Raw genomic sequence first — 24,949 nt, 5'->3', positions numbered from 1 at the left:
TGCATCGGCAGGCGGATTCTCAACCACTGCGCCACCAGAGAAGTCCCAAGGAAGAACTTTAAAACCTCAGTATTCAAGATAAATGTTTTCAAACGTTATTTTTCTTCCACATTGATATAATCCACTAGCTTTATTCAGATTTCACCAGTGTTCCATGTATTCAACTTGTGTTTACGTCTTTGCATGTGTGTTTAGTTATATGCAATTTTTCCATGTGTGTAGATTCAGATTCAATCACAGTCAAGATTCAGAGTGATTCCATCACAAGCTTCCATTTTATTTTATTTAAATTTTTTTAAAATTTATTTTATTTGGCTGCACGGATCTTAGTTGCCTGACCAGCCATCAAACCCATGCCCCTGCATTGGGAGTGCGAAGTCTTAACCACTGGACCACCAGGGAAGTCCTTAATCTTTATTTTATATTGGAGTATAGTTGATTAACACAAGCATTATTATCATTATTATTTTATTTGGCTGCGCCGGGTCTTAGTTGCAGCACACGATCTTCTCTCTAGTTGTGGTGGGCAGGCTCTAGAATGCACAGGCTTAGCCGCTCCGCGGCATGCGGGATCTTAGTTCCCTGACCAGGGCTCGAACCCGTGTCCACTGCATCGGACGGCAGATTCTTAACCACTGGACCACCAGGGAAGTCCCACCAGCATTATTTTTAAAAATCTAAATTAATGCAAAAAAATCCATGATGGACAAAATATCAAAATTTTAAATAAAGGCAGGCTCAGTAAAAATGTTGAGCGTTGGGTTAAAGGGAGAGCACGTGTTGAAGAGGGGTGGAGGTGTAGTGATAGATCAGTTAGGAGGATTTTAGAGCACTCCTTGCAGGAGGCAATGGTAGACTGTGCCAGGGGCAGGGTGGACATGGAGCAACGTGGACAAATTCAAGAGATGTTTGCGAGGTTAGGTCCACATGACCTGGCGATAGACTGGAAATGCAAGATTGGGGAAAGTGAGGTTTCTAGGACAACTTCCAGGTTTCTGAATGCAGGACCAGATGGCAGGCGTTGCCTTTTGTAACAGAGAACACAAAAGTGGGTAAATGATATATACAGTGGACACTAGAGTGTACAGCGAGAAGAAGAAAAAGTTCAATGCTTTTATGTTGTTCTTTGGTTTTGGGATGCCATGCAGCTTGCGGGCTCTTAGTTCCCTGACCGGCGATTGAGCCCGGGCCCTGGCAGTGAAAGGTCCTAACCACTGGACCACCAGGGAATTCCCAAAAAAGTTCAATGTTTAATTTTTAAAATTCCGACCTTAAATATATTGCTGTAGGAGGATCAGGGAGACAAAACTTTCTGAGCTACATTGCAGAGGATAAGGCTACAAAGGAGACAAACAAGAAATGTTGAGAGAAGTAGGAGGAAAACCAAGCTTCAAGGAAGCCAAGAGCAAAACTAAGGTCTCACATCAATAAAAATGTTTCCATATTTGTATGAACAGCCACGTTCAAATACAGTAATATTTTTCAGCTAGTAAATTTTTTCTTCACTTATGTGGTTGCCTTAAGTAAACCTGTATGCTGTGTTTCACAAAGAGCACCAAGACTTACAGATCTCTGCCACCCAAAACTATGCACATATAGTTTTTGTCTTAATGAAAATGAAATTTTATAATAAAGCATCATTAGTCTAATATACATATGCCGGTGGATATAATTACAGCATCTATTATTTTATACCTTAGAGAGGATTAATTAATGATGTCTTTTGGTGTTCCTGGACCCGATTCCAATGTCGAGGTGGGCAGGATGCATTTCCTCACACCCACAACAAGCAAGTCTCAGGACATCCACTGGGTGTCTGACAATTCACCTCAGTGCTGACGCTATCCACCCCAATTCCACGGTTTAAGAGCTCAGTCCTACAAGATTGCTCCCATGCCCCCGACTCTCCAATTTCAGAAGCCAGTTGCTACCTGGGCTTCTGATGGACCTGCTGTAGATTGGAGGTTCCCACAACCCCCTCCTTCGGTTTGATTAATTTGCTAGAGCAGCTCACAGAGCTCAGAGAGACATTTTACTTACTAGATTGCTGCTTTATTACAAAGGATATACCTCAGGACCCACCAGATGGAAGAGAGGCACAGGGCAAGGTCTGTGGGAAGAGGCTCCAAGCTTCTGCACCCTCTTCATGTGGCGATGCTCCCTGTACTTCCACTTATTTACCAACCTGGAAGCTCTCAGAACCCCTTTCTTTGGGACTTTTGGTGGGGCTTCATAGCAGCCATGATTAAATCCTTGGCCATTGGTGAGTAATTCATCCTCCAGCCCCTCTCCCCTCCCCAGAGTGTATGCATGTTCTGTATGTGTGTGTGTGTGTGTGTGAATCATAATACACACACACAGCCCATATCATAAATACAGGCTATTATTATAGGAGAATTTTTAGTAAACATTTTCCTCCTTTTAAGTGATGAGCAAGCACAAGGAATATGGTTTCCATAGGAAAGAAGTAATACAATTCATAGAATATGGAAGAAATATATTTCGATGTTTTTTTCCTAATAAATTTATTTATTTTATTTTTGACTGTGTGGGGTCTTTGTTGCTGCAAGTGGGCTTTCTCTAGTTGTGGCGAGTGGGCTTCTCATTGTGCTGGCTTCTCTTGTTGTGGAGCACAGGCTCAGTAGTTGTGGCGCACGGGCTTAGTTGCTCCATGGCATGTGGGATCTTCCTGGGCCAGGGCTCAAACCCGTTGTCCCCTGAATTGGCAGGTGGATTCTTAACCACTGAGCCACCAGGGAAGCCTATTTTGATGTTTTTGTTTTACATTTCTTTGTATGTCTCTAAAATGGGAAAAGAAGAAAGAAGGAACATATTTCCAGGATTTTTATAACTAGTTGACCCCAGAGAAGAACTCTGCAGAAAGAATGCTTTTCTTTACACTTTTCCAAGTATTTGAACCCAATATCTTCCTAATTGCTCCGCATGTTACAGGGAGCAGATACTACTAATCTTGTTTGAACACATGCGGTTAACAAAGAAAAAGTAACTGACTTCTTTTGGACCAGTTTGACTAAGTGAAAGGGATAGACAATATGTTCAGAGAACCTTTTCTCTGATATCTATTTTACCGCTATTTTGATTATAAGACACCAATCTGTCCCTTCTTAATTTAGTATAAAAATGAGAGAAGGGCTTCTCTGGTGGCGCAGTGGTTGACAGTCCGCCTGCCGATGCAGGGGACACGGGTTTGTGCCCCGGTCCGGGAAGATCCCACATGCCGCGGAACGGCTGAGTCCGTGAGCCATGGCCGCTGAGCCTGCGCGTCCGGAGCCTGTGCTCCACAACGGGAGAGGCCACAACAGTGAGAGGCCCGCGTACCGCAAAAAAAAAAAAAAAAAAAAAAAAAAGAGAAGATTACACAAAAAAGTTCTGAGAATAGTGCCAGACCCATAATAAACAATAAATGTTAGCTAATACTATATAATTTAATCATATCTTATATGTTATTAATTATCATTTAATGGACCACTAAAAATAAAGACGAAAATAAACTATGATGCTTAGACTGTAAGACATATCCATCCAATTTCTGAGTTACTAAAACGTGAAATATAGAACTATTTTTAATATTATTACTCACAAACTAAGTTACTTTGTTTAAAATATTGCTTTAAAGTTGTCTTATATTGGACTTCCCTGGCGGTCAAGTGGTTAAGACTCCACGCTGCCACTGCAGGGGTCACAGGTTCGATCCCTGGTCAGGGAACGAAGATCCCATTTGCCGTGCGGTGCGGCCAAAAAAAAAAAAAAAAAGTGGTCTTATTTTCCTCCTTTTTTTCCCTTGCCATATATTTCCTGTCTAAAGGAAACCCACCCAATGGGTGGGTTGGTTCCAAAATTGTCATAACCAAATTGAAATGTAATAAACAAATTAATCCACATGTCTCTTTTCCAGAATGGATCAAGAAATAAAGGAGTAAAATGTGAAAACGTATGTTGCCAATATAAGATGAATAATCCTGAAAGCAATGAAGAGGGGAACACTAAAAGCTATGACTGATGGAATTAGAGAAAGTAAACACATCTGTGTTAGTTCTCATTTTAGTACTTTGTTTTCCTGCTCATACAGTTAGGATCATTATGGGATCTGCCGAAAGCAGTTTACTCTATCAGAATAAGTAGACTAGATACCAGTGCTTTTTCCTTTCCCGTAATGTGATTTTGGTCATGTCATTTGTCTTTTTCCCATTTGGCTCTCTAACTGCTCCGTAACTAGTTCTTTATCATTTTTAGCATCTGGCCCTAAGGAGAAGCCCTGGGACTCGTGGAAAGCATGAGTATTTCAGAATTTTGAAATCAATGACGAATGGAAGGCAAATTCAAAAATGAGAAGCAGAAGCTTCAGGCGAAGATGAAGATGAGTCGCTGTGTCAGGCCAATCATCTGCTGAGAACAACTAGGAAAGCTGGATAAAACATAAAAACAACTATTTGAAAGCATCAGAGAGCTTTCATTGGAGCAAGGAATGTAAGGGACCGAGACCTCAGAGACAAGGGAAGTCTGAACATGGCATTTGCTGATTCTTAAACAATGCCTGAGAGTCTGGATATCTGCAAAGAAAGTGGCAACCAGGAGACTGATAAACTGAACAGAGTCTTCAGAAGTCTCACAGGGCAAGAGGGAAAAACTGGAGTTTAGGACCCAACAAACAGCACCCTAGGAATAAAAGAGAACTGAAAATAGACTCTTACTTCCTAAGGACTGACAGAAGCAAAAGTAAGTCTTTCTCTGGAAAAAGGTAAGACCGTCTAGCACCTCATTTCTGCAATTTTTAAAAAGAAACTTAATTTTTTAGAATGGTTTTAGATTTACAGAAAAATTGAGAAGGTAGCACAGAGGATCCCCTGTCTATATTATACATGCAGTTTCCCTTGTTATTAAGATCATATATTAGTGTGTTACATTTGCCACAGTGAATGAACCAATAGGGATACATTTTTATTAACTAAGGCCAAATTGTATTCAAATTTCTTCAGTTTTGCCTAACGTTCTTTTTCTGTTCCAGGATTTAAGCAGGTTACGTCTAGTCCCCTTAGACTTCTCCAGATGATGACAGTTGATCAGACTTTCCTTGTTTCTGATGACCCTGACGGAGAAACATTGGGCATGTATTCCATAGAATGTCCCTCTGTTGGACTTTGTTTGATGTTTTTCTCATGATAAATTGGGCTGTAGATTTTGGAAAGGAAAACCAGAGGTAACATGACATTTTCATCGCAACACATGAAGGGTACATATTATCCACTTGCTCATTGCTGTTAATGGTGACCTTGATCACCTGGCTGAGGAAGTGATGGTCAGGTTTCTCCACCATGAAGTTACTCTTTTCCTCATTTTTACTGCACCCTTGGAAGTAAGTCCCTATGCACAACCCACATTATTTTTTTTAAGATATACAATTTTGGGGGGGCTTCCCTGGTGGCGCAGTGGTTGAGAATCTGCCTGACAATGCAGGGGACACGGGTTCGAGCCCTGGTCTGGGAGGATCCCACATGCCATGGAGCAACTGGGTCCGTGAGCCACAACTACTGAGCCTGCACGTCTGGAGCCTGTGCTCCACAACAAGAGAGGCCGCGATAGTGAGAGGCCCGTGCACCGCGATGAAGAGTGGCCCCCGCTCGCCGCAACTAGAGAAAGCCCTCGCACAGAAACGAAGACCCAACACAGCCAAAAATAAATAAAATTTAAAAAAAGAAAAAAAGATAAACAAATTTTTTTCTTTTTTTTGGCTGTGCCACGCACGGCATGTGGGATCTTAGTTCCCCGACCAGGGATCGAACCCATGCCCCCTGCAGTGGAAATGCGGAGTCCTAACCACTGGAGCGCCAGGGAAGGCCCGGATTTGGAGCTCTTGATGTTCCTTTGACAGATTTCTGTGGCCCTCCCACCCCTTCCCAACCACCACCTGTTGCTCCTGGGCAGAGACTATAAAAACCTGCATATGAATAAAGAGAAAAAGACACATACAGGTAATATCAATGAATCATTCCATGAACAAAAGAGTTATTACTTCTGCCAGTGTACTGACTAGATTGCATTTACTCAGAGAATACACAGATGTTTCCCTTGTATAGGGCATTTCGAATTTTGATTCCCATCCTTACAGAGACATGTCAAGAATGGAGGTAGTTGAACAGGATTATGATTTGAACCCCTCGGGGAAAGCTATTGATGGGCGGGGAAATAGACAACAACATGGGAGAGGCTTGAAACATGGTCCAGGAGTGTTATACTCAAATTATTAAGTATGTGTTTATTACCCAGAACCACTGTTTCTATGTGGGATAATAAGTATTCTGAGATATTTGTCCTCAACAATCTTTCATTATCATGCAAAAGCTTTTAGCATTATGTTGAGACTAGCTCTGTCTTGATAGATTATGAATATTTCCCAGAAGTGGAAAAGGGGATAAGTGTGTATGGTTGAGCCTTGAAGATCATTAACTGAGAGGCAATAATATTTTACTCAGGAAAAGTATGAGAATTTTTGGATATGTTGGAAATACCCCTATTGATCTTCCTTGATGATGAATTTGATGATGAAGTAAATAACTACTAGGCCTGAGCTGAAAGCTTTGCCGGTGGTATTTAGGATTGACTAGTTACAGAGGAATAAACCCTTTCAGACACCTAACCTTGACACCTAACATAACCCCAACCCAATCCCATCAAAGCCAAATACCTGGGCAACTGTGGTTCACATAGCGAGTGTTAGTTACTCTTCAAACAAAACTATTTTGGAGGACAGCTATACCTATCAAAATGTAAAACATGCCTGTCATTTGAGGAAATTATGCTCCTTCCATAAAACTATCTTAAACATGTGCAAAAAGGACTCATTTCAAGTATTTTCGTTTCAGCGTACTTTGTAATAGGAGTATTATAAAGTGAATGTTTTAACAAGGTAAAGTATTTTTATATTGTGGAGTTACCTTCTGAACTTGTAGAAATGAGTTAGACTTTCCAGAACGAATTGGGCAGCGTACCTGTAACATTTGTATTTCTATTTTTTAAAAGTTATATATAAATGCTTTTAAGAAGTAAATCAAGCTGATTTACTTCTCTCTTTTTTTTTTAATTTTTTTTTTTTTTTTGGCTGTGCCATGTGGCATGTGAGATCTTAATTCCCCTGCATTGGGAGCACGAAGTCTTAACCACTGGACTTCCAGGGAAGTCCCTCACATCTATCTATTGAATGGAGAAGACTCTTACAACCTAACTTATCAGCACTTGCACTGTACTTGTACTCTGACTTTTCTCCTGTTACAACAGACAACCTCTCTGTGCTCCTAATGCTAAATTCAGCATTTGTGCATTGGTTCCCATCGCCTCCTGCTTAGTCAAGTACGTTGCTCTAACAATCCTCCCCTATCTCCTTCTTTATCAGTTTTTTCCTCTCTGTGGATTATATCTATGAACATCAATTTTGTTCTCATTTCTTCCATTCTAAATAGGCCTTCTCTTAAAACTCTTTCACCATCAGCTACTGCCCTGTGTCCTTGCTCCTCTTCACAGTAAATTCCTCAAAGACTTCAGTAGTCCTTGCCGCTATCACAGTCCAACATGAGCACCCTTGGAGAGGTGGCTTTCCACATGACCAAGACCTAGGCTTCTTCTAGCATGTGTGCTGCTATTTTCTAGGTTGTAAGAGTCTTCTCCATTCAATGGATTGATGCAGAAAGAGAGAAAGGATCATGCATGGGAAGGTTTTTAGAGCCCAAAATGGAAGTGGTGTCCATCACTTCCGTTCACATTTCATTGGCCAGAATCAATCACATGATCATCTTTAACTTCAGGGAAGGCTAGGAAATGTACTGCAGCAATGTACCCCCAAAGAAGAAAACACAGATATTGGTGAAATTAGCAACAGGTGTCTTATCCCCATTATCCAGGCTGCTTTAAAAAGGGCAAGACCCTTGTGCTAGCAACAATTTTCCATACCTTTGCACAACCTCTAATCCTCTAATCCCTCAATATTCTCTCTCTCCTTTAGGGCCATCTTGCTGCATTCCCCTCCTTAACCATGGCCTATAATTACAACCACTCTTGCAGATAGTTTAGCATCCTGGCCTTCCTCTTTCAGTCTTTTCTACTACATAAAAATCCATCCCTGGGACTTCTCTGGTTAAGACTGGTTAAGACTCCATGTTCCCAATGCAGGGGGCCTGGGTTTGATCCCTGGTCAGGGAACTAGATCTCACATGTGGCCACAAAGATCCTGCCACAACTAGGACCTGGCACAGCCAAATAAATAAATAAATAAATAAATAAATATTTTTAAAAATCCATCCCTCCAGATCAGTCTGTAATCCCACCAACCCAGGAGTCAACCTTAACCATATTTATTGCGGGATGACTAGAAATTCCACTTGTCCTGATATGAAGCTATATAACACAGGCATTCATGATTTTATATTGTTGTCAATAAGGTTATATTATTACAAAGCTTATTTAACTTCCAGTTTATAGAAAACATAGGGAATATAAGAATAAGCTATATGATATCAGGAGGAAATGACCAGAAAAAATCCAAACTATGAGACATTAAAGAGTATCCAGTCTCTTCAGCATGTCAGTGTCATGAAAACACACTGTCCTAGATGACAAGAGACTTAAAGGATGTTACAGACAAATGTAATGCCTGGGTTTAGATGGGATACTGGATTGGATGGTGGAGCTGCTGGACCAGGGATTCTGAACATGATCAACCTCCAAGAAATGGATGGAGATAACAACCTTCGTCAAGATTGAGGACAAGTGGTCTGATTTCCATTGTTTCCTGACTCACTGAAACCAAATATTTCAGATGAGATAGAAGCAGTAACTAGAACGATTGTTGAAAAACCACTGGACTCCTGCAGCTCCCATGAAGCACTTCATTTCTTGGTCAACTGAAACAGACATGGGCAGAATTGTCAACTACTAACCATTAAAAACAACCCTAAGAGATAGGTAGGTACTCATTTCCCTCTGCCAACCCCCTAGCCACCATCTACCCCAAGGTCTTTTTTTTTTCTTCCTCATCTGGTCATTTGTATCCCTGAATATTTCTTCCTTATTGTTGTTGTATACTTAGGTGTTATGACTGCATATAGCAGTTAGTGTGGTTTGGTTTTTCAGCTTCTCATTCTTGAAATGAAGTCTCATTGGCCCTCCTCTGGACCAATCTTAAGAAATATGTCTTGGGGCTTCCCTGGTGGCACAGTGGTTGAGAGTCTGCCTGCCGATGCAGGGGACACGGGTTCGTGCCCCGGTCCGGGAAGATCCCACATGCCGCGGAGTGGCTGGGCCCGTGAGCCATGGCCGCTCAGCCTGAGCGTCTGGAGCCTGTGCTCCACAACGGGAGAGGCCACAACAGGGAGAAGCCCTTGTACCGCAAAAAAAAAAAAAAAAAAAAGAAATATGTCTTGAAAGTCAGGACAGATCTTTTTTGTTTTTTTAATATTATTTATTAATTTTGCTGCACTGGTTCTTAGTTGTGGCACGCGGGATCTTCATTGCCACGTGCAGGATCTTTAGTTGCGGCACACAGGATCTAGTTCCCTGACCAGGAATCGAACGCAGGCCCCCTGCATTGGGAGCATGAAGTCTTAACCACTGGACCATCAGGGAAGTCCCGGAAGTCAGGACAGACTTTGTCTAGCCAATGCTGATACCATGTAAGATACCAGCAAGTGTCTCTATCTTTTCCTGGGGTCAACATGACTTCAATCTTCTTTCTCTAGAGAGACTGCACCAATAGTCAGTCAGTGACACAGGAAAAGAAGGTCTGTCTAGTCCAGTGGTTCTCAAATTTGGCTACACATTGGTGTCATCAGAAGGAGCTTTAAAAAACACAGACCCCTGGGATCTACACATCCCCCCAAATTCTGATTTAACTGGTCTCTGGACATCAGGATTTCTTAAAGTTACTCAAGTGATTCTGGTGTTGAGAACCACTGATCTAGTCTAGTGCTTTTCAAACTTTTATGAATCACCCAGGGATCTTGTTAAAATGCAGACGCTGATTCACTAGGCATGGGGTGGGACCCAATTTTGAGATTGTCTCATATGAACACAATTACATCAAGAATTTCAATTCTCTCATTTTCTAGAGCAACTGGGGAAAAAATTAACAGCGTAAGGAATTTTAATGCCTACTATCAGATATCCCCAGAGGGCTCAAGAATTCTGTGTTAATAGCTTGTTTGTATGCTGACGGGAAAGATCAAGTTCTGAGGGAAATAGTGATGATGCAACCGAGGGCAATGAGAATTCCCAGAGTTATGACCTTGAGCAGTTAGGGAGGATGAGATTAAGTGCAAAACAGGAGGTTCTGGCCTTCCAAAGGAGTGTGGACATGTCATGCAAGGACCGTTTTATGATGCAGAACTGTACCGGCTTTTTAAAAATGTTTTATCAATAGATCATTCTATCAATTGGTCGGATAAATAGGTATATCAGAGAGGTTTTTTTAACAGCTGGACTGGAGAAAGAAAATTTTTGCTTCTCCAACTGAGAAACGAGCAAATGGTGGTTCTGCATTTTGTACTGAATGCTGAGATTCATAGATAATTGCTTGAGAAAAAAGATGATCCTGCACCTCTGTGTACAGAACTCTCCTTGACGCCGTTGGTGCCTCTCTGCTACAACAAGAACCCAGGCAGGGGGCTGCTTAGAACTGATCAATAGCCACAGATCTATTTGCTTACAGTTTGCTTCTCAGATACACTCATTATTTCTGTTAATGGTATTTCTGGGAAGATAGCTCCAAAGCTTTGTATCTTAAATTGAATTCATGTCAGTTAATAAAAACATGACCTTGGGCTTCCCTGGTGGCGCAGTGGTTGAGAGTCCGCCTGCTGATGCAGGGGACACGGGTTCGTGCCCCGGTCTGGGAAGATCCCACGTGCCGCGGAGCGGCTGGGCCCGTGAGCCATGGCTGCTGAGCCTGCGCGTCCGGAGCCTGTGCTCCGCAACAGGAGAGGCCACAACAGTGAGAGGCCCACGTACCGCAAAAAAAAAAAAAAAAAAAATGGTACCAGTTTCCAGAAAAAAAATCCTGCCTATGAATTTAAAAAGTATTTAGAAAATTCTCACCCATTCTAAAGGTTAACTGTGATTCCTATGCTTCTTGTTTTCTGGAGAAAGTTCACCAGTCTTGCAAGTATCTCTCTTTTCTCACTACAGTGTAAGCTCTACCAGTTCTGGTCCCTGTCTTCCTTGTTCACTAATGTATCCCAAAGACCTAGAAGATTGCCAAGCACATAATGGGCCTTTAGCAAGGACTTGATGAACGAATTAATCAATAATGACTTCTAATGCAGCCCTGTCCTCTTGCCAGATTTAGGAATTTGCAATAGTGACAGTATCGACCGATAGGTTTTCCCTGGAAGTTTCCTTCATTTTTTAGTGTCAATATCATGTACATAGAAGCTCTCTTCTTCTTGTTACTTCTCTTTTTGATCCCTGGCTCCCCAAGGCTGAAATGAGCTTGGACTACTCCCCTCTCTCTTATGAGCAATTATACTGCATTGAAAAACGCAAAGCTTCCAAGCTTTGCTTCCAAGCAAAGTCCTGCACGTGTGTTGCTCACAGGCCCGATGGTCCTTCCACACACGTGTTCATTTCCCTGCCTCACTGTTTCCTGTGTCCGTCTCCTATCCTGTCATTTCTTTTTCTTTTTTAAAATTAAATTAAATTAAATTTATAATTTAATTTAATTTTCCACTCTTTTTTAGATTCTTTTTCCATACAGGTCATTACAGAGTATTGAGTAGAGTTCCCTGTGCTGTACAGTAGGTCCTTATTAGTTATCTATTTTATATATAGTAGTGTGTATATGTCAATCCCAATCTCCCAATTTATCCCTCCCCCACTATCCTGCGGTTTCTTAGGAGAGTGACCCTTACCTGTCAGAGAGACATCCCCAACCTGTTCCCAAAGGTACTCTGAGCAGAAAATCTTCCCCCAAACTATCAGAAAGGTACCTTGAATTGTTGGAATCTGTCCACTAAATTTGCAGCTGAAGGAAATGTCTCCGAGTTGAAGCCAAAGAACTGAGTTAGACTAAGAAGTTTTTTTTTTTTTTTTGTGGTAAGCGGGCCTCTCACTGCTGTGGCCTCTCCCGTTGCGGAGCACAGGCTCCGGACGCGCAGGCTCAGTGGCCATGGCTCACGGGCCCAGCCGCTCCGCAGCATGTGGGATCTTCCCGGACCGGGGCTCGAACCCGCATCCCCTGCATCGGCAGGCAGACTCTCAACCACTGTGCCACCAGGGAAGCCCGATTTTTTTTTAAATTTCAATAAAAATGCTTCTTAGAACAACGTAGAACAGACATAATTACAAAATATACGATAGTATTTTAAATTGAAAAAGCATTAATGACTGCAATGGATTGAAAAATATCAAATATATAAAATTCTTTTTTTCTTTTTGGTTGAAATGGTAAGTTTACTGTATATTTTACCGCAAATTTTTTAAAAAGTTTTTAAAATAAGGCATTTGTTGAGTGTAAGGCCATCTCTAATTATCTTAGAAAGGACCTGGTATAGATTTGTTTCAAATACATAAAATTCTTGAGTTCATAATGATAATACTAATAACAAAGCCCATTGATTGTTACTAGGGCACCAATATACTTTTAATGATTTGGATTAAATGAGGCAGACTTTCTACCACTTGCCACTGTGATACTCCTACTATGTGTTAGGGTCAGGCTAGGTCCAGGGGGTTCACAGTGAATAAACTATATCTATCTTCTTAAGTTAGCTCAGCTTGGCAGCCTGCATAATATCTAGCTTGGGGGATCGAGATTCCTTGAAAGCTACACTTTTTGGCTGGTGACTTCACCTCTTTTAGCTCTTCATCTAGGATTGCTGGACAGTTACCTCTTCTAATCTAACTAAAGCCAGTGAAGTTTGTAATTCACTGGACGTGTGAAATGCCTTGTCACCTTTGAATACCCCACTGTAGATCCAGTTTTAGGAATTCCTCAAGCCACTAATCACTGGCAGAGATGAAGGACTTCCATGGTAATTTGGTAACTTCCATGGTCAGTTAGCAGTGGGGCTGTCCATGGTGGCACAACTGATGCCCCTCACCCTTTAGCCTGTCCTTGTAACTCCTAGGAAGTGACATAAAGAAAGAAAGAGAAGAACAAGTTTTGAAGATGTGTGAAAAGTTCTTGAGATGATTCATGAGGGCATTATGCTAAGTGAACTAAAAGTCAGACAGAGAAAGACAAACACTGCATGATGTCACTTATATGTGGAATCTAAAAAATACAACAAACTAGTGAATACAACAAAAAAGAAACAGACTTACAGATATAGAGGACAAACTAGTGGTCACCAGTGGGGGGATGGGGGAGGGGCAATATAGGGTTGGGGGAATGAGAGGTACAAATACTGGGTGTCAGATAGGCTCAAGGATGTATTGTACAACACGGGGAATAGAGCAGATACTTTGTCATAACTATAAATGGAAAGTAACCTTTCAAAATTGTGTAAATGTTTTTAATTTTTTTTAAAAATAAAGGGGGGTTTGATAGGTCTAACCCCCCGACACACACAGTTCAGGTATTACTATACGATTTAAACATAAGAAGACAAACAGATGGCATAAACTTATCCAAGTTCACAAAAGTAAGTCAATAATATTTGAATCCATGGCCTTACCTCTTGACTGGGTTCCGGGCCATTATATAAATGGTAGAGTTTTAAATGGTTAGAGGGTTGTTTGAAAGGACTAATAAAAATTAAGTAAGATTCTTCCTCTGAAAAACAAGTGAACAAAAAACCTAATCAAAAAATGGGCAGAAGATTTAAATAGACATTTCTCCAAAGAAGACATACAGATGGCCAAAATGCACATGAAAAGATGAACATGGCTAATTATTAGAGAAACGCAAATCAAAACTACAATGCAGTATCACCTCACACCAGTCAGAATGGCCATCATCAAAAAGTCTACAGGGACTTCCCTGGTGGCACAGTGGTTAAGACTGCACTCCTACTGAAGGGACCCAGGTTCGATCTCTGGCCCGGGAACTAGATCCCACATGCATGCCACAACTAAGAGTTCACATGCCACAACTAAGGAGCCCGCCTGCTGCAACTAAGACCCTGTGCAACCAAATAAATAAATTAATTAAAAAAAAAAGTCTACAAACAATAAATGCTGGAGAGGGCATGGCGAAAAAGGAACCCTCCTACACTGTTGGTGGAAATGTAAATTGGTACAGCCACTATGGAAAACAGTATGGAGGTTCCTCAGAAAACTAAAAATAGGGCTACCATATGATCCTACAATCCACTCCTGGGCATATATCCAAAGAAAACCATAATTCGAAAAGAGACATGCACCCCAATGTTCATTGCAGCTGCATTTACAATAGCTAAGACATGGCAGCAACCTAAGTGTCCATATGTCCATTGACAGAGGAATGGATAAAGAAGATGTGATGTATACACACACACACACACACACACACACACACACACACACACACACAAATACACACACACAATGGAATATTACTCAGCCATAATAAAGAATGAAAAATGCCATTTGCAGCAACATGGATGTACCTAGAGATTATCATACTGAGTGAAGTAAGCCAAACAGAGAAAGAGAAATATCATATGATATTACTTATATTTGAAATCTAAAAAAAATGATACAAATGAAATTATTTACAAAACAAATAGAGTCAGACGTAGAAAACAAACATATGGTTACCAAAGGGAAATGGAAGGGAGGGATAAATTGGGAGTATGAGATTAACACATGAACACTACAACAAGGTCCTACTGTATAGCACAGGGAACTATATTCAATATCTTGTAATAATGCCTAATGGAAAAGAATGTGTATATATATTGTGAATCACTTTACTGTTCACCTGAAACAAACATTCTAACCCTCCCTGCCACCCCAGCCTCTGATTAAATTGCTCTAAGATGTAGCCCAGGTGCCCACAGGCGATTCTAATGTGCATCAATGGTTGAGAAACACTGGTGTAAGGATGCTCTGCTGCTGTAGATGTGGGTGTCTGGGGGTGGGGAGGATATGAGGGAGTGTCTGCTGCTCACGTTACCTAGGGAGTCATTAGATCCTTTGCACAATGCACACTAGATAATCTGTACAGTAGCTGCATGTCCAATCAATACACTTTCATAATCATCTGAGATAGAGATCAAATCATAAAGAGTATTTTCATACCACATTACAAAAACGATTTATATCCTTTGTTTGCTGGGAAATTTTCTACTTAGCTGAGGAAAAATCTAACCCTTAATATTACCCTCATTTCTTCCTTTAAAATTCTCCCAGAATTGGGTAACTGGGTATGCTAGATGCACTATATGCATAGCCTATTTTTTCCTATTTATTTGTATTACACCAGTGGTCCTGTACATTACAAGCAAAACAATAAAAATTAAAAGAATCACTTCCAGGGCTTCCCTGGTGGCGCAGTGGTTGAGAGTCCGCCTGCCGATGCAGAGTACACGGGTTCGTGCCCTGGTCCGGGAAGATCCCACATGCCGCGGAGCGGCTGGGCCCGTGAGCCATGGCCGCTGAGCCTGCGCGTCCGGAGCCTGTGCTCCGCAACGGGAGAGGCCACAACAGTGAGGGGCCCGTGTACTGCAAAAAAAAAAAAAAAAATCACTTCCAGCAGAGACTTCTGGCTGTGTGTGTCTGAGGATCTGCTGCCGCCGGAGCTGCAGCCACTTTGCCCGGGGGATAGTGTCCCTGCTGAGACTCACGCTGCAGTCGTGTCCCGGTACCTGGGCCCCTCTCCCTCTCCCCCGCAACAAGTCTCTCTTTGTAAGGAACATGGCCGATGATACCAGGTCTGAAGATTTACAACATGAATTCGGTCATTATGGTCCTGTAGTTGCTGTGTACGTTCCACTTGATTTCTACACTCACCGCCAAGAGGATTTGCATGTGTTCAATTTGAGGATGTTCGTGATGCCGAAGATGCTTTACATAATTTGGACAGAAAATGGATTTGTGGACACCAAACTGAAATACAGTTTGCACAGGGGGATGGGAAGACTCCAAATCGGATGAAAGCCCGGGAAGGGAGGAAATGTGTATAGTTCATCGCTCTATGATAATTATGACAGATACAGACGTTCTAGAAGCCAAAGTTAGAAAGGAAGGCGGTCAAGAAGTCAGTCCTTTGATTACAACCACAGAAGATCTTATAGTCCTAGAAATGGACCGACTGGAAGACCACGGTGTAGCAGAATCCACTCCAACAATGATAGGCCAAACTGCAGCAGGAGTATCCAGTACAGTTCTGCTTACTATGCTTCAAGAAGGATCTGAGAGGGCTTCCCTGGTGGCGCAGTGGTTGAGAATCTGCCTGCTAATGCAGGGGACACGGGTTCGAGCCCTGGTCTGGGAGGATCTCACATGCCGCGGAGCAACTAGGCCCGTGAGCCACAAGTACTGAGCCTGCGCATCTGGAGCCTGTGCTCCGCAACGAGAGGCCGCGATAGTGAGAGGCCCGCACACCGCGATGAAGAGTAGCTCGCGCTTGCCACAACTAGAGAAAGCCCTCGTACAGAAATGAAGACCCAACACAGCAAAAATAAATAAATTAATTAATAAAGTGTCTCAGATTGATGTGTTTAAAAAAAAGAAAGAAAGAAAGAAAGATCTGAGAAGGCAGAGACAGAACCAAAAAAGAGCAGTTCAGGCGACCAAAGTGTGGGTGGAAAGTGTTCAGTATGAATACTGTGCGAATATTTGGACTCCGGTCTGGAAAGATAGAAGAATGTTATCGAAACTACATGGAATCATTGAAAGTAAGCATTTTAGGACAAATAAAAGGTAATTTGGGGTGGTGGTGGTGGGATGAATTGGGAGATTGGGATTGACATATATACACTAATATGTATAAAATAGATAACAAATAAGAACCTGCTGTATAAAAAATAAATAAATAAAATTCAAATTTAAAAAAAAGGTAATTCAACTTTGTACTTGTGGAAACTAATCCAAAATCTGATTCGGTTTATACTGATTCATGGGTAGCAGGTCCATGTTAAATTATTGGAAACTAGGATGTCTGGGACTTCCCTGGTGGTCTAGTGGTTAAGACTCCGTGTTCCCAATGCAAGGGGCACGGGTTGAATCCCATGTCGGGGAACTAAGATCCTGTGTGCTGCGTAGCACAGCCAAAGGAAAAAAAAAAGTCCCTGAGTCATCACTCTCATTTATTGATTCACTCAGCAATACTCCCATTAATTCAGTATTCATTTTTTTTTAAAAAAAAGTATTTCGGGACTTCCTTGGTGGCGCCGTGGTTAAGAATCCGCCTGTCAGTGCAGGGGACATGGGTTCGAGCCCTGGTTCGGGAGGATCCCACATGATGCGGAGCAACTAAGCCCATGGGCCACAACTACTGAGCCTGCGCTCTAGAGCCCGCAAGCCACAACTACTGAGCCCACGTGCCACTACTGAAGCCCGCACGCCTAGAGCCTGTGCTCCGCAACAAGAGAAGCCACCGCAGTGAGAAGCCCGTGCACCGCAACGAAGAGTAGCCCCTGCTCGCCACAACTAGAGAAAGCCCGTGCACAGCAATGAAGACCCAACGCAGCCAAAAATAAATAAAGTATTTAATTTTGCATCAATATAAAAGATACTCTGGGTACTATAATTAGATTATTTTGAGGCAGGCAGAGAGCTGTTATCCCAACTGATTTAGTATGTTCTGTAATCAAGAAAATGTTCACCAAATTATACTTTTTAGTGTTTTTTATGTACATTTTATAGGGGACATGTTCTGTGTATAGTGAATAAATAAATTTTATAGTATCTCACACACACACAAAGAATCACTTCCACATCTATCTGCCAGAAAAAAACCCTATTTTAATATTTTGGTATATAATCTAGACTTCCCAACACAGTTTGCTGATTACCTAACTGGTAAATAAATATTTATGGAATTAATATATTTTTTTATAAAATTGCATCATAATGCAAATAATTTTTTTGTATATGTACATCTCATTATTAAAGATTTTGTTTCTTTGCACCTTAATTAAATTGAACATTTTTCATGTGCCAGTTGGAAACGTGTTCTTTCTGTGCTTTTTTTTGTTTATACACTTTGCCCACTTTATCACTGGGGCTCATTTTTGTGGCCCATTGACATCCAAGATTTGAATGACAGTTACCTTAGTTCTAGTCGCCATCACCTCTGTAACCTCCCCACCAGCAAATTACTGGTCTTTCCATCTCCTTCACCCAATCTGTCTCTGCCCTAGAGTTCTCCCCATCACTTCAAGTCCTTTTAGTACAAAATCCATAGCCTGAATTGGAAAGTCCAGGCTGGTCTCCAGTTTAGAAGAACTCTCATCAATTCTCAAATTTCAATTTTACCTAATCAGGGCTTCCCTGGTGGCGCAGTGGTTGAGAGTCCGCCTGCTGATTCAGGGGACGCGGGTTCGTGCCCCGGTCCGGGAGGATCCCACATGCCGCGGAGCGCCCGGGCCCGTGAGCCATGGCCGCTGAGCCTGCGCGTCTGGAGCCTGTGCTCCGCAACAGGAGAGGCCACAACAATGAGAGGCCCGCGTACCGCAAAAAAAAAAAAAAATTTTACCTAGTCAAAACCCAGAATAAACCCCCCAGGAGGTTCCATTAACTCTCATACTCTAATCCCAAATCCCTAACTGTCTTCTCTAACACTGACTGCAGCCTCATTTTTGGTCACTGCCTTGTCAATAAATGTACTGGAAAAGAAACCAGAAGAAGGTAAGAGAACAAGTCTTACTTTTATCTGGAGAAATAACTTTCTAGGCAGAGCAAACAGCAAGTGCAAAGGGCTCAGTGGGGACCATGCTTGTCTTGTTAACTGAAAAGCAAGGCAACCAGAGGGGACGGAACAAAATGAGTGAAGGCAAGTGTTAATAGGAGTCAGAAACGTAGCAAGGGATCAAGCCGGATTTTTTTGACAGGTTGAGTTTGGACCAAGAGTAAAGAAGCAGAGTCACGATGCTGAGGTTCTTGACTCAATCAACTGGACTAATGGAATTGGCTTTACTTGAATGGTGAGGACTGAGAGTGGGGCAGGGGTCAGTGCAGGGCATCATGGTTGAGGTTGGGAGTTTTAAGTTTGAATTATGACCTATTAGACGTCCAAGTAGGGATACTGAATTGGGAGTTTGGATATATATAAACCTGGAGATTAAAAGCCAGACCTAATCACTGTGTGGGCGGCAGCAAAATCCTTGTGATTAGATTTCCGTGCTTGGACAGTATATATAGGAGCTCAGAGCTCTCGGGCTTTAGCTTTGAGAGACATAGTAGGTCTAAAGTCAGGGAGAGGTAGAGAGAAGAAGGAAGAAGCAAAGAAAACTCCCAAGGAGCAGCCATTGACATAGAAGGAATCTCGGGAAAGGACTGGGTCCCGGGAGCCACGAGAAGAAAGCCTTTAAAGTGGAGAGATCTCCGGATACTTCAAGTAAGAGAGTGCTGGGAAATGATCACTAGAGTTTTGTAATGTTAAGATCATTAACTGGTGACTTTGACAAGAGGGGTGTCCATGGGATGTAAAAGCCTGACTGGAGTAAGTTCAAGAGACAATGAGTGAAATAAATCACCAACATGCAAACAGCAAAGAGAGAGAATGCTTTAAAAGGGTTTTCCTGTAAAAGAAAACAAAAATGGGGTGATAGCAATAGAGCCTTGTGGGATTCAAGGGACTTTTTTCTTTCCTAACCTGGTAATAATTATAGTATGTTTATATTGTGGATGGAAATGACAGAAGGCGGGGGGAAAGGATGTAACTAATGATTTGAACCTCACACATTTGAAGTTGCAAATTTTAAAATAGAATTAGTAACCTTGAATTTAAATTTTTTTAATTAGTTAATTTATTTATTTTTGGATGCGTTGGGTCTTCATTGCTGCCCGTGGGCTTTCTCTAGCTGTGGTGAGCGGGGGCTACTCTTAGTTGCAGTGCATGGGCTTCTCACTGCAGTGGCTTCTCTTGTTGTGGAGCACAGGCTCTAGGCAAGCAGGCTTCAGTAGTTGTGGCACGTGGGGTCTGGTAGTTGTGGCGCATGGGCTTAGTTGCTCCGCGGCATGTGGGATCTTCCTGGACCAGGGCCCAAACCCGTGTCCCCTGCATTGGCAGGTAGATTCTTAACCACTGCACCACCAGGGAAGTCCCTTAAGGTATTTTTTGATGTAATTAAAATCCGTATCAATTGACTTGAAGTACTAAGATTATCCTAGATAATCCAATAAGCCTGATCTAATTAACTAAGGCTTTAAGAGTAGAGTTGAGGCTTCTCTGAAGAGAACAAATTCTGTCTGTGGAGAGCAGCTTCATCGGTGCCAAAGAGTGCCAGCCTGCCTTTTCTGACGGCTGCCCCAAGAACTTCAGACTTGCCTAGACAGTTCCCACAATCCTGTAAGCCAATTCCTTGGTGTAAATCTCTAATACACACCTCCTACTGGCTCAGTTTCTCTAGTTGATCCCTGACTGATAACACAGGGTAATTAATACTGACCTCTTAGAGTGAGCTGGAAATGTTCCTTTCTCTTCTGTATTTGGGAAGGGTTTAATTATTATTTTCATGTTAGTAGAATTTCCCAGTGAAGTCCTCTGCTTATGTGAACACTTATCAGATATGCTTTTCAATCTAAGAAATGTATTCTGCTGTAAGTGTTCATTTGATTTATCTCAAATATATCTGGGATGTCATTTCACATCAGTATTTATTGACCTACTTCCTAGTGTTTTCATTGCTGCCTTGTATTCCATGGCATAATACACGAGGCTTTTTAGCTTGGCAGAGCTGAGTGTAGATCCCAACGACAAATCTTCCCAGCAGTGTGAGCGTGGGCTGCTCTTTTTCTTGTTTTTCAGGGACTGGGATAGACTGGATAAACCCAGGACTGAGGAGCTTGGGTTCTCTCTGTGCCCCTCCTGTTCTCCAAGGGCCACATCCCCTTGTAAGTTCTCAAGCCTTCTGTGTTTCCTTGGTTTTCTTCACTCTGTCTCATGTTATGTAAACCTTGACCTTTGGAATTTTGTTGAGGAAAAGCAAATGAAACAAACAAAACACAAATGCCCGGGACTGGAGTTGCCTGACCCTATTGCAGTCAGTTACCACAGGCATCCTCAGTGAACAGTAAATTTTCTCTGCTAATACTTACGGATTTCAGTGATAACAGAGTAGGTTCAGCTGCAGCAGAACTGAACAGCTGAACAGGAAGAGAGGCTTTATTATACAGAGAATATGTAATCTTCTGAGTCACAAATGGGGAATGAGCGTGTGTGTGTGTTATATATTTTTTTTCTGTCTGCCAGCGCTTGGTAGGTGAAGTTAAGCAGGCTGTGTAGACTGTAGCTGATTCGGGAAACCAGATTCCATCTAAAGGGGGCAAGTCCTCCTCAGGTCCAGACAATGGCTGTTCACCTGGGGGTTTAGGATCACTCATAACAGATTTTATTTTTCACGTCAAAATTTGAATTTTAACATTGAGCCTCTTGATTTTTTTTTTTTTTTTTTTTTTTTGCGGTACGCGGGCCTCTCACTGTTGTGGCCTCTCCCGTTGCGGAGCACAGGCTCCAGACGCGCAGGCTCAGTAGTTGTGGCCCACAGGCCCAGCCGCTCCGCGGCATGTGGGATCTTCACGGACCGAGGCACGAACCCGTGTCCCCTGCATCGGCAGGCGGACTCTCAACCACTGCGCCACCAGGGAAGCCCAAGCCTCTTGATTTTTAAATGTTGGCTGTAATTCAAGATTTTGCTTGAAAAAGAACATTTTACAATATAAACAAACTATGTGTTTGCTGCCTTCTGCCCACAATGGCCAATTTTCAGCCTCTCACTTAGTGATCTCATTAATTTCCTGGCTTCAGTGGTCTTCAAAGGGCAGTAGATTCATCCCGTCCAGAGTAGACTTGGGATCTTCTCCACTGTCTGCAGGGGACACTGCTCTGTCTCCCTGGATGGAGCCAGAAACCTGGTGGTCAGTGGCCCCCTCCCTCCCCACCAGCCCCCAACCTTCAATGGACCCTCAGTATCTCTCGGTGATGCTCACTCCTCCACCCCTCCCCCTCCCTCCCCCTACAGCCCACATCCACTATCAGCCTAATACCTGTCTTCCTACTGCCCCCTTGTCCCCAGTGGCTCCCTTCTCAGCCATTCTCCCTCGGCAGCCACAATCTCTTTCAAAGAAAATCATTTTATGTTAATTCTCTGCTTAAACTATTAGAAAAACTCACCTTTGTTCTTAGCTCAAAAACCAAAACCTTTCACTGTACCTAGAGACAATTGCTTGGCCCATGTATAAGTGTTGAGATTATAGTTAAATGAATAAATATGTAGCAGGAAAAAAATTAATAAAATCAAGAAAGAGAAAATTCTAACTTGAATGGAAGATTCAATGAATGAAGAGGCATAGCAATAGCATATAAAAATACAAGGCATTTGATCTTAGTCACTAATTTTGAGTCAAAATTTGTTTCAGAATTATTGCTCTTGATCTCTTGAGTGCCAAAGGTTAAAGGGACATGTGATTAAATTTTGACAGAATATATTAGTTGTCTGGAGAAAGTATAGTTTTTCCTAATTTTTAAAAAGAGTAATAATTTTATCTGAGTATACATGCAGCATGTGATCATTATAGAGAAGCATCTCAATTGGCCAGTGAAATCACCTCTGGGACATAGGACTCAAATTACAAGAAAAGTAGACAGTAGAACTGTCCTCCTATTATCTACGCAGGAAAAGGCATATTCCTATCAAGAAAGATCAGTTTTAAGTACTAAAGCTTTGAAAAGAAGGGGGAACAGATCATAATCCTGTTTCTCTTCCTAAACAGGCAGCCAGGGTAGAGGACGGCGAGGGCCCTGACGGGCGTCAGCATGGACCTGGACCAGGTCGACTTCGGGAGCGCGGCAGAGTTGGGCGGCCAGCAGGAGGGGGGCGAGGCACAGGGAGAAGAGGACGCCCAGGTCCAGCAAGAATGCCTGCAGAAATTTTCTACCAGGGATTACATCATGGAACCCTCCATCTTTAACACTCTGATGAGGTATTTTCAGGCAGGAGGGTCTCCGGAGGAGGTGATCCGGCTCTTATCAGACAACTACACAGCTGTGGCCCAGACAGTCAACTTGCTGGCCCAGTGGCTCATTCAGACAGGGGTTGAACCAGTGCAGGTTCAGCAAACCGTGGAAAACCACTTGAAGACTTTATTGATGAAACAGTTCGACCCCCGCAAAGCAGATTCTATCTTTACTGAAGAAGGAGAGACCCCCGTTTGGCTTGAACAAATGATTGCACATTCCACGTGGAGAGATCTTGTTTACCAACTGACTGAAGCGCACCCAGACTGTTTGATGCTGAACTTCACGGTCAAGCTGATTTCCGATGCAGGATACCACGGGGAGATCACCGGCGTGGCAGCAGCCTGCCAGCAGTTGGAAGTGTTTTCTAGAGTTCTCTGTACCTCTCTGGCTACACTTTTGGATGGAGGAGAAGATAACCTTGCAGAAAATCTCCCTCAGTTTGCTAAGATGGTGTGCCACGGGGAGCACACGTACGTGGTGGCCCAGGTCCTGATGTCTGTGCTGGCCCAGGAAGGGCAGGGGGGCTGGGCCGTGCGCAGGATTGCACAGGAGGTGCAGCGCTTCGCCCAGGAGAGAGGCCGCGATGCCAGTCGGATCTCTCTCGCACTGGGCACAGCTGCCTCCTACCCCCGGCTGTGTCAGGCCCTTGGGGCGATGTTGTCCAAGGGGGCCCTGAATCCGGCCGACGTCACTGTCCTTTTCAACCTGTTTACCAGCGTGGACCCGCCTCCAGTTGAACTCATCCGGGCGCCGGCCTTCCTGGACCTCTTCATGGACTCACTCTTTAAACCAGGGGCCAGGATCAACCCGGACCACAAGCACAAGTACATCCATATCTTGGCATATGCAGTGAGCGTGGTGGAGACCTGGAAGAAGGACAGGCGTGTGAGCGTCAATCAAGGCGAGCTGAAGTCAACGGCCAAAGCTGTTGAAACTGTTCACAGTTTGTGCTGCGCTGAGAACAAAGGGGCTTCTGAACTCGTGGCCGAGCTGAGCACCCTCTATAAGTGTATCAGGTTTCCAGTGGTGGCCATGGGTGTGCTCAAGTGGGTGCATTGGAGCGTATCAGAGCCGAAGTACTTCCAGCTGCAGACCCACTGCACCCCCGTGCACCTGGCGCTGCTGGACCAGATCAGCGCCTGCCACCAGCTCCTGCACCCCCAGGTCCTGCAGCTGCTGGTGAAGCTCTTGGAGACGCAGCATTCCCAGCTGGACGCAATGGAGCAGCTCAAGCTGAAGAAGACTCTCCTGGACAGGCTGGTGCACCTGCTGAGCCAAGGCCACGTACTCCCCGTGGTCACTTACATCCGCAGGTGTCTGGAGAAGGGGGACACCGACGTTTCCCTCATTCGCTACTTTGTGACCGAGGTGCTGGATGTGATCGCACCTCCCTACACCTCTGACTTTGTGCAGCTTTTCCTCCCCATCCTGGAAAACGACAGCATCGCTGGCACCATTAAAACGGAAGGTGAACAGCACCCTGTGACGGAGTTTATAGCTCACTGCCGGTCTCACTTCATGCTGGTGGACTGATACAGGCATCCTCCAGAGCTGGAGCAGAACATTCCGGGAGACCCACTGCGGAAAAACCCTTTCCAGAAGGCATCGATGAAGAGGCCCAGTCAGCATCCTGGCAATGGGCTCTGGAGGGAGGAGGTGGAAAACTTTTGCAAAAAGGAAAATGTTAGCAATGCAAGTGGAGAACTACAATTAGGAACAGTCCCCTTTCCTTGTAAATCCAGGGCTACCCCTAAAATCCTGTTTTCGGTATTCATTTCCCCCAATATTGGAACTAGGTTCCCATTATCCTTCGTGATGTAGCCAACGGGCAGCCCCAGG

The 24,949-nt window shown here is 43.2% G+C and overlaps 1 protein-coding gene and 1 pseudogene across 2 annotated transcripts; both read left to right on the top strand.

Annotated features, from left to right (window-relative positions):
• Positions 1–15,651: 15,651 nt before the first annotated feature.
• LOC309968517 lies at positions 15,652–16,341 on the top strand (annotated as a pseudogene). Its single transcript has one exon. The product of its transcript is annotated as an uncharacterized misc_RNA (transcript).
• A 6,565-nt stretch (positions 16,342–22,906) lies between these two features.
• LOC309968363 (negative elongation factor D-like) lies at positions 22,907–24,643 on the top strand (the record flags this gene model as incomplete). Its single annotated transcript, XM_082849573.1, has 1 exon — positions 22,907–24,643. The coding sequence occupies one exon, from the start codon at positions 22,907–22,909 to the stop codon at positions 24,641–24,643; it is 1,737 nt and encodes a 578-aa protein (XP_082705699.1).
• Between the last annotated feature and the right edge of the window lie 306 nt (positions 24,644–24,949).

The sequence above is a fragment of the Leucopleurus acutus genome (assembly GCF_964270905.1).
Source record: "Leucopleurus acutus genome assembly, chromosome: 11".
NCBI classification, from domain to species: Eukaryota; Metazoa; Chordata; class Mammalia; order Artiodactyla; family Delphinidae; genus Leucopleurus; species Leucopleurus acutus.
Note: the sequence above shows the minus strand (reverse complement) of the source record. Positions and strands in the feature narration are given on the sequence as shown.